General features: G+C 40.4%; 2 protein-coding genes across 2 annotated transcripts; both read left to right on the top strand.

Annotated features, from left to right (window-relative positions):
• Positions 1-24: 24 nt before the first annotated feature.
• Positions 25-1,260, top strand: LOC101168564 (complement C1q-like protein 4). Its single transcript, XM_004075968.4, has 4 exons — positions 25-133; positions 205-294; positions 357-497; positions 575-1,260. The coding sequence occupies exons 1-4, from the start codon at positions 127-129 to the stop codon at positions 1,006-1,008; spliced, it is 672 nt and encodes a 223-aa protein (XP_004076016.1). The 5' UTR covers positions 25-126; the 3' UTR covers positions 1,009-1,260.
• Positions 1,261-6,961: 5,701 nt separating this feature from the next.
• Positions 6,962-9,988, top strand: LOC101168807 (caprin-2-like). The gene is made up of 7 exons (XM_020708547.1): positions 6,962-7,134; positions 8,260-8,359; positions 8,661-8,840; positions 9,081-9,239; positions 9,321-9,409; positions 9,497-9,577; positions 9,669-9,988. Exons 2-7 carry the CDS (start codon positions 8,260-8,262, stop codon positions 9,795-9,797), a joined length of 738 nt encoding a protein of 245 aa, XP_020564206.1. The 5' UTR covers positions 6,962-7,134; the 3' UTR covers positions 9,798-9,988.
• The last annotated feature ends 232 nt before the right edge of the window (positions 9,989-10,220 follow it).

Raw genomic sequence — 10,220 nt, forward strand, 5'->3', positions numbered from 1 at the left:
CCAAAAGAGGAGGAACAAAACTCAGAGGCAAAAGGGAGGGAAAACTATAAATCAATACTTAGTTTTCCTGAGCTGAGCAGTGGATCACACCTCGCCGTTCCTCTTAAGCTGATATTTAGCTCCAACATGAGAGGTGAGACTTCAGAAAAGTGTGTAACCACGACAGATTTGAAGACGTAGTGTTTACTCTGCATTACTCCCCAGCTGTTGCGCTGCTGTGCCTGCTGTGTGTCTCTGCTGATGGCCAGTATAACTGGGATGGACCTGGCCGGGTTGGTCCGGATTCCAGCAATGGTGAGGAAATATGAAAACACTCTGAGCATGGAATCTGTTTATCAATGTGTCTTTGTGCTCAGCCTGCACCGTGGACCAGGCGTCCTGTGGATGCTGCCTCATGCTGCAAGAGATGAACAGACTGAAGACGTACTTTGACACAACTCTGACAGACATCGAGGAGGATTTCAGAAAGACGAACCAAAGTCTGAGCACTCTTAAAGGTGAGATTCCAAAATGTAACCTACGTTTGTCAGATAACTATTTTCTCATTTTGTATTTTTCTGTGTTTTGCTTCCAGCTAAACGCGTGGCCTTCACTGCTGCTTTGTACAGCGGCGATAATTTCAAATGTTACGGGCCTTTTACCACCAACAGCGTCATCATCTATAAACAAATGTTCCTTAACCTGGGTGGGGCCTACAGCACAGACACCGGTCTCCTGACCGTCCCCTTCTCCGGCGTCTACAGCCTGGCTGTCACCTCCTACAGCGACTCCGGCTCTCCCGGCTTCACGCTCGCGATATGCTCCAGTCTGCAGGTCAACGGCAAAACAGTGGCAGCAGCCAAAGACTTCAACACTAACGACAAGGAGGACAGCGCCACTATAGCCGTCGCCCTGCAGCTGACGGCGGGAGACAAGGTGTCTGTCAGCCTGACCAGAGGCTGCTTCCTGTGTGATGACAGCAGCCACTACAACACCTTCAGCGCCTTCCTGCTCTATGCCACTGAATGAGGGACTGAGTTAGTCTGCTGGACGAAAACCTGCCCCATCATGTTCGTTATCTGCCCTGGCTCAACCCAGAGAGTCAGTCATGTTTTATAACTTCCCCTTCCTCCTGCTGTTATCATGGCATCTAAACCTGAAAACGTCTTTAATATAAGATTTAAAATCAACAATTTTAGCAAAACAATTCATGTTTTAAAGCCAATAAGCTATGTGACATCTATGCTGTTGACCACAATAAAGCCATAAAACGCGACTTTATTTGCTGTCTACTATTTTTTCACAATGTTTGAAATGTGTAAAAAACTATATTATAGACATAAAGCTTAGTATTGAAGCCCACTGCTTACGTCCCAGCATGCCACTGGCTACACTACAAAAAGAGGAAGCCTAATAAAGAAACCTTATCTTAACCCTTCAGAACCCATGGTGACATCAGTGTAACAGAAGAATGTTGGAAATGGATTATATGGTCCACTTGGTTTGTGGTAAAATACACATCATTAACCCTTGTGAAAAACAGGTCTGGGTTCTTGTGGGTTAAGAAGAAAATCACTAAAATGATTTTTCCATGCAGGAAGACATTTTTACTATAAAAGAAACCTGATAGAAAGACATCAAAATTTAGAAACACAAAGATGCACACAACATTCCAAAAGGGAAAAATAAGCTGACAAAAAGAAACTGTTAGACAGAATTACTTCAAATGGAATGTTTTACAGCCCAATAAGAAGTATTTTTGCTATAAGCAGATGGTTTGTACGTTTGAGTTTTTATGTACCTAATTATTGTTCATTATGGTTTTAGTGAGACAAAAACTAGTGTAACACATGGAAATGACTTATTTTAGAACAAAATGGGAATAGGGTTTTATAGTGCAAGTTTGCCCACCTTAATAAACACTCGTATAATCAAAAAATACCACTTATCCTTTTTGTTTCCAAAATAATGACAAATAATGCCAGACTAACTTGTTGACATTTATTGAATATGAAAATAACCAATGAGTTATACAGGCTAGAGATGCTACGTTAGCCACTTCCCATTATCCAAGATACGTAAAGAGTGACGCCATATTGGAAAAGTCTGTAAACAAGGAGACACAGCTTACCAGATACATTAAAATGATTCATTTTGGTCTAAATTAAAGAGAAAAAAACTTTGATCATCAGGAGCCGACATCACATATAAATGTATATGGGCTGGTCTCCACCCAGTCAGTCGACAGTTGCGCCGGTCCAGGGGGGAAAGAGGGCATAGTGAGCACTTCAGTCTATGGCCCTGGTGCGGTCAGGCCCCGGCTGTTAAGCACACCAGGGCTTGTCGAGCCGAAGCCAGACACGACACACCGCTGTGGAGGATATGCACCCGGCGGTCTTTACTCGCCACTACCGAGGGAATCCTGGTTAGTCTCTTTTCCTCCACTTAGAAATATGCTTCATTTCAGCGGGTCATCCTCCAAAAAAAAACCCAAAAAGACTGATGGTCCTGCCAGAAAACATGGAAAAGTGTGAAGTCCAAAGCCACCATGGACTTTATATAGACTACAAGATCCGCCTAAACGTTGACTATTGAGAGTAAACTCACTCAGATCTTCCTAAATTGTTTTCTAGAAGTTTTCCTTTATTAGCTGACAGAAATAATTTATTGGTGGAAAGTCACATTCTTGTTTTTCCAGCTCTGTTTGGGCAACTGTAGCACAGTGAGCCGGCATCTGGACCTATCCAACATGGCCTCCAACTTTGTGTACTCAACAAGTTAGCGTAGCGACTCTAGCCTATATAACTCATAGAAAATAACACTCTAAAAACTGAACCAAAAATTGCAGTGAACTGTGAGGTTTTTTTGGAGTCTTAAATCAAAAGTTTAGAGCAAATTGATTTTGAGGCTAAGCTAAAAAAAACAACAACTTAAAACTTGTTAAAATTCTAAAAATAAGGTTTGAAATCTCCAATAGTTTGCAGAGTAAAAGGTTAATCCACTTTGACTCTTCTGTGTTCTGATCTTCTCTCCAGTCTTTCTTTCAGTTTGATTTTCTGTTATTGAAATAAAACTCAATATTTTTTATATAGATTAACCAATGAACCTGTGAAGTATGTTTTTGGACGGTGGGAGGAAGCCGGAGAAAACTCATTCATGCATGGGGGGAAATGCAAACTCCACACTCAGGTTTGCTGAGTAAAAACCATTTATACTTGTACACAAATTTATCTTACTTTACACATTACATAACAAAATGAATTGAATGAATTTTGCACACATGTTTTGAGTAATCCTATTCTTTTCGGTTCTCTCTGAGGCCTGATGCTGGGCAGAGGCAGGAGCTGCACAACTTCCTGAATACTTCCATTTGGGCGGTGGAAACTTGTTTTGAAGTATAAGTTCAGTTTCTTGATTAAAGCATTAAACTACTAGTAATTTACTACTTTAGTTAATATTTAGGTTTTGAATGTTTTGTATTTGTAGTTCTCTCCCTGTTGTGTCATTGGTCTAGTCAGCCAGTATAAAATCTCCCTAATGTTTTCTGTTGGTGGGTCAGTTTTGGTTCAGTTGGTTTGAGCTTTTGTTATTGATTCTCTCAGTTACATTTTTCTTAAGTTGACCCCATTTTAATTTAGGCCCATGTCATTTTTGTGTTGGGTAAAATAAAACCCCTCAATTGAAGATCTTTTTTGTCCTGTGGCTTAATCTCTGCCAAGCAGCGCCTGACAAAGATTCACTCCAATGTTTTTTTTTTTTTGTGTGTTTGGTGTTTTTAACATGTTCTTGTCACATTTTTCACATGATAAAGGAAATCACATTATCAGAAGCAGATGAAAAAAGCCTGTAGCAGTGACGCAGCTGCTACAGGAGGAGGGCCAAAGTCTCCCTGCTCTGCTCCATTCTGATCATCCACTGTCAGACAAACAGATCCACGAACGCCTTTGTTTTCCTGGTCTGAGCTGGAATCTGGATCTAAGCAGGACGGCTATGATATTGATCAACATTGATCAACAGAGATCAACAATACTCACCAATATGAGCGGCTGTAAGCTAGCAGGATAGAGTGTAAACAAAGGGATCATAAGGAAATAAGTGGAGGTTTAATTCCGCACCACAACTCAGAGGTGAATTTTTAATGAACCACTGCCGCTCTGCAGAAACTATGTCCTAGAAAATGACACCGACTTTTTTGATTATGACTAAAAACGGCATCATCATAATGAAGGGAACACTTTAGATATAGATCAAAAGACAATCAGAATGGGACTGAATTCTTGCTTGAAGGTTAAAAGAAGTAACCGAGACAAGGCTTTTTCAGACACGTAGTAGTTAGTATTTTGCATCTTTGAGCCATGTCAGGTCATAACATTCGCAAAATCAACTTTTTGATCTTTTAAGTGTATCATAATTTATCACAAAAAACATCCCCAAAGCAGGAATTTGATCAGTTCACACATTTCTGAGTATTCCTCTAAAAACCTGCTCTCTGAGCACTGGCCCCTCCCAATTGACAAAATTATGACATCACAAAGTGAAGCACAGCCCCCTCCAGGAAGAGTCTGTGCTATCAGCCCCACCCCTAGGCTAACAGACACACCCACTTTCTCCGTGGAGCTAGCGGTGATCGGCTAAACGCTCAATCTGCACGTCCATCTTTGCAAAGTTTGGATGTTGTTTGGTAACGTGGGAGAAACGCAGATTGAGGTCGGCCCTAGGACGATGTCATTAAATGGGCGGCACCAACAAAGAGCGAAAGGCGGAGCCTCAGAGATCAAGTTGTCTTACTTTTGGGTATGAAAATGAGCAGTGAAAATAACTCATTAAAAAAACATCCTTTAGTGTGCCAAAGGTAATATGTTATCGTGGACATAGTTAACTCTGAAAGGCTTCAGAAAAGCATGGGAAAGACATTTAAAGCAAAACACATGTAGCTATTTTCAAACAACTTTCAAAAAACTGTTAACTTTTAAGAAATTTTAGCATTTAGGTTTTTAAACTCCTGAAGTCACTACATGTATCAACATAAACATTTTAACTATTGATAAAACCGCCAACTTTTACTTTGGGGTGTGTGATCTGATCTTTCCCTGGATTCCCATGTTTTTGCTGTCCAACAGTTCATTTTCTCTGGATGGACCAATTCTTTCTCTGACACGACGACATAGCCTTTAGGTTGACTGGTAAACTGGAGTTTCAGCGGCCTGGTCTAGCCCAATAACCCATATAATAACATTAGAATTAAGAAGCAGTTTGATTTTTATTCTTACCATGAAAACTGAGAAACATGTCAATTGTTTAGAATGTATAATAGGAAACTCACAGGAAAAGCCAAATTCTACATCTACATTTGCAGTTTTCAACCTTGTGGCTGAGTCTTAAATCTGACTGATTTTCACATAAATATCATTTACATCTGTTAACACTGAAACATCACAATATCGATGGGAAAAATGCACATCTCTGGCTGTCCTTGATGATAATAAATGAAATTTCCATCTCCAAACGTTGATGCTGAAATTTCACGCTCAGTTTGAAATCCCATTTGAGGTCAGGGAACACGTTAGAACACATGCTGTCACAAGGGGAATGGGCACAGAGACCTGATACTCCCAATCGCATCTCCATCTCCTTCATAAGATGACAGCAACATGAGAAGAAAAACCAGGTTAACAACAAACAGACTCAAACAAAAGGCTGTCAGTGTGTTTTCCCTAAAGAGAAGATGGTTTTAAAAAGTCTGTTGTACCAGGAAACACTCTATTATCTAAAGAACAACAAAGAGGTAATGAATCACTGTCTGACGGAGGGTCAGCAATGGTCATTAGAGATTACACACTTTAAATGATTTCATGAAACACAACATTTTTCAGGTTTGACCCAAGTGTGATGTCAAGCTGAAGGTTTTCTAGTCAAATTGAGTAGTTTAGGTGAATTCAGGGGGGGGGGGTCTTATTTCTTCCTGTTTTGAGACCACACTTTCCGGTATTCTAAAAAATGTCCTTTATTTTGTAACCCTTGTTCTATCCTAGGCACTTTAACATTGGGAGTTGGGTCAACTAGACCCACTAGACAGTGCTCTGAACCTTTTTTCTTCAATGATTTGTGATCTTCACTGGTGTCCATGGATTACATGAAATCTTTCCACCTTTATCCACCTTTGTCATGGTAGGAAGAACACCTCAATGGAAGGGGGGGGTCATCTAAGATAGCACAAGGGTTAATCTGTTTAAACTTTTTTTATTTCCTTCATTTTCAGTCCATCCTTTAAAAATGATGCACTAAAAAGTTGAACTTGTGGTTTAAGCAGGCAGAAAAAAGCAAAACTAAGGGAAGAAGTTTCTGGTGTCCTTGTGAAAAAGACAAATCCTTCCACACTTGTGAGCCCTGGGGGAGAAACTAAAAGAATTTCTCATGTGAAAAAGACATTGGTCTGTGTAGATGACACGTTTTCGGCCCTAACGTTGCAATGTTCTAAAGCAAAAGTGGAACAAGTGTTGAATTTCTGTGGCAGGTTGGAGGTGCTTCCAGGTAAAGATGGAAATCTTTTCTTGAATTTGACACAGAACAGCAACATAAGCGATACCAGCTCTTTTGTCATAGTGTAGAAATGCAGGGATCTTCTCAGAACTGAGGGCCATGGAGGGCGCCACATTAACCATCACGGCTTAACGAAGAGCTGCAGAAGCATGTGAGAAACAGGCCACGGCACTTTGCTGCCAGATCCAGATCCATGTTCATTTGTCTTTGTCACGTCTTAAGGAGGTGGACAAAGACCTTCTCTGTGTCAATATTTCTGAGTATCTTCCTCATGGAAGATGGTAACCAAAGACTAGTGTCCTCAAAACAGGTATTATAGTCCCAACAACAGGGACCTGAAAGATCCACGCCCCCTGCCGTTGTTCTTTCCTCCCAAAGCAAAGCCTCCATTGTAGCTGGTGTTTCTCCATTGTAATGAGTGACTCTCATTTTACCAGACACCTGTGTACAGGAGGAGTCGGTGCTCAGATGTGAGGAGGTGGATCTGCTGGTCTTCAGCTTGTGGAGGTGGATCACCTGATCTCCACCAATAAGAAGACCCGACTTCTTTCAACTCTCAGTTTGACAAAGTCGCACACGTTTGCCTGTCACAGTCCCAGAAGGAGAACAAAAACCGTAAGTTCATACTTCCATCCTTCAAAACATCAAAACACATTATTTTATATTTTAAATTGTTTTAAAAATATATAATAATGTTAAAAACATGGTGTTAATAAAATAACCTGTACTAACCACTGTTTTTACATGTACAAGTCGAGTTAAATACAAACAAGTTTGGCTGTTTGAAATGTAATTATGATTTTTTTTTCAAAATGTTCATTTAACCTTTATTTTACCAGGAAGTCCCTTGAGGTAAAATTATTTTTTGAGAGAGACCCAGCATAAATATTTTAATATTCATGTTTACATGAAGCTTTGAGGGACATTTGTTTCATTAACCTTTGAACATAAAATGTTTTTTTTTCTTTTTCAATGTGGTACGCTGTTTTTATTTACAAAAAAATGCTTTATGATCTCTTTCTTTGTTCTTTATATCATATGTTTGAACTTTGATTCATTTACCCTTAATTTACTTTTATTAACCACATGTAAAAAAAACCTGTTATAATAACATATTTTAAGAAAACCACAAACATAAATGTACCAAATTATCATCAGAAATCAATTTATTTTTACTGCTGTAATTTACCTATAAGCTTTGGATAAATGAATTGAAGCTGTGCTCTAAAGCGTCAACTTTAAAAAAAAAAAAAAATCCATGTTTGGTCCAAAAGTTGAAAATCTGAACTTCAAGATTAACATTGTGTAACTAAAACCGGTGATCTGGTCTTTTTGTGTTCAAGAACAGGCAAACATCAGATTCTGATGAAATTCTGTTACAGCAGATTTCTTGTCTTTTCTGCAGACCCTCGACTTTTCCAGCTCAGGTCAAAGGTCAAATGTTTGTGTAGTGCTTCCTTTAAGTTAGAACTGAACTTTGGCCAATTTGAATGAACTTTTGAGTACACAAGTATTTCATGATTAGATGAACACAAACATTGAAGGATTAGCAAAGGCGTGTTCATCCATGTGTGTTAAAAACAACATGTTTAGATGTAACGTGAAAAGGAGAATTTACTATTTTTCAGTTTTGTTTCAGCTGTGATTTAGAGTTCTGAGATTGATATTGATCCTGTAAACAAACCCATTTTACGTCTTTTTATTTTTTTTCATTTAATCTGCTGAGGTTTTACGTTGCAGATGGGTGTCTTACCGCTTCTCCTCCTGTCGGGGTCGCTGTTTCTCTTCGGTCGCGTGGAATCCCAGTCCACCGCCGCAGATATGCTGCAAGATGCTGCACGTACGTCCAAGCGCACATGCAATGCAAATAAAACACATCATAGAAGTGACAGAAGCAGCATTTGCTTCTGTTTACAGTCTTTTAGATTAATACTGTGTTTCAGTCTCAAAATACTTAAGGGTCACGACGATTATACCTGTCACGGTTTCCGTTTTTTCACTCATTCCCAATTTAATGGACAAATAATCCACAAATGTTGGGGAATATTATTGCTGTAAATATCAGTGAGTATTCTGAAATGACTCTGAAACGTTGGCGTCATGCTCTGAATACTCGTTTCTCTGTTTTTCTTCATTTCCAGTCCAGTCGAAAGGATCTCTGACCTGCAACAAGTGGGACTGCAACTGCACCTTCAAATACCAGCGCGGCTGCTGCTGTGCCACCAACGAGATGCACAAGACAGAGGAAGACACTTTCCTGAGGATCAAGCACCTCTATGCAGATGTTATGACGCTGGATTCTAGAGTAAAGGCCTTTACAGGTAAGAGAGGCACACCTGAGAGATTCAAGCATCTTGTGACATGTTTAGCTTTTCAAATCTCCTTTTTTTCATGTTTTAGATGATTAAAATAGATGATTCTATACCAGTTTGATTTCTTTATTGTGAATTTAAATGTTCCTGTTACTAATTTTTTCCCCCAGTTCCCTTTGTTTTTTATCTGCAAACGTTTTACTTGTCAGATGAAAAAAGGAATAGTTGAAATGAAACATCTCCTCTCAGAAAGCTTCAAGGTTGCCTTCAAGGCTTCCATGGATCCAAATCTGGCCGTTGCAATTCCTGGCTCCACTGAGCGGTGCTTTGGCCCTTTCAACACCGACGTGCCGGTACCTTACTCCGTGGTAGCTCTTAACGACGGTAACGGCTACAACCCGTCTCTGGGTAAGACAAACAGAAAAGGTGATCTCAGATTGTAAAAAGATGGCCGACTTTTTATGAGGCGCCGTCTTCCTTCTTTTCCAGGTGTCTTTACGGCCTCTTGTCCAGGTGTTTACATGTTTTCCTTCACGGCATATTCAGCCGTGGACAGCACCGGACGCCTCTACCATAAGGTAAGCTCGACTTTTAGGATGTTCCAGCCTTTCCTGCACAGCAGCAGGAAGCTCAAGAGGTTGTGTCTGTATTTGTTGGGCGTGTAGGTTCAGCTGATGAAGAATGGGCAGTTGGTGGTCAGCGTGTTGGAGAACAACCGAGAGGACAACGAAGACAGTGCCACTCAAGTGAGCCAACGGAAATGGAAAATCTTGGGATGCAGAAACGTTGTCCTCTCTGAGATTTTCTCACTTGGCCTCTGTGATTCTCTGCTGTCAGGTTGTGACTCTGGAGATGAAGGGAGGGGATCAGGTCTACCTGCAGCTGACATCTGGAAGGAAACTCTGCACCAGTCTGAGTTACAACATATTTACTGGTCACATCGTTTATCCCTACGTTCAGGAGTGAAAGACGAGCTGGAGCTCTTCTCTGGACCTTTTGTCTCAAAGGAGAGCAAGAAACCTTCATGCTGTTTTTTTGTCTGATTTGCCTTTTAGTTGATGGTGAAGATTAGAGATGGTGAAGAAACTGAAACAACTTTGCATTGTGTGTGTTCACATAAAGGCTGTGTACTTCCAAATAAACTACCACAACTTTTGCTTTGTGTGGCAAAAAGCTGTTTTGAATACTTGATAGCTGATCTTCCTGGTGTTTCCAGTCAAACATGCAGACATCGCATGGATAAAAAGGGGCTTTTGGCCCGCCGACAGCAGCTCGGCGTTTGGCCTGTGGCAGCATCCCTCTGTAAACACAGGCCTTTCATGGACGGTAAGTGAATGCAAACCACTGACAGGCTGAGTAAACTTCTGCAGATGAATAAACACAGGACAG

Source organism: Oryzias latipes, chromosome 13 (genome assembly GCF_002234675.1).
Source record: "Oryzias latipes chromosome 13, ASM223467v1".
Taxonomy (NCBI): domain Eukaryota; kingdom Metazoa; phylum Chordata; class Actinopteri; order Beloniformes; family Adrianichthyidae; genus Oryzias; species Oryzias latipes.

Coding starts and splice junctions, on each gene's coding strand:
- LOC101168564 (XM_004075968.4), top strand. Junction 295..356: donor TGGTCCGGATTCCAGCAATG/GTGAGGAAATAT, acceptor CTTTGTGCTCAG/CCTGCACCGTGGACCAGGCG. Junction 498..574: donor AAGTCTGAGCACTCTTAAAG/GTGAGATTCCAA, acceptor TTTTGCTTCCAG/CTAAACGCGTGGCCTTCACT.
- LOC101168807 (XM_020708547.1), top strand. CDS start 8,260: ATGGGTGTCTTACCGCTTCTCCTCCTGTCGGGGTCGCTGTTTCTCTTC. Junction 8,841..9,080: donor TAGAGTAAAGGCCTTTACAG/GTAAGAGAGGCA, acceptor ATCTCCTCTCAG/AAAGCTTCAAGGTTGCCTTC. Junction 9,578..9,668: donor ACGAAGACAGTGCCACTCAA/GTGAGCCAACGG, acceptor CTCTGCTGTCAG/GTTGTGACTCTGGAGATGAA.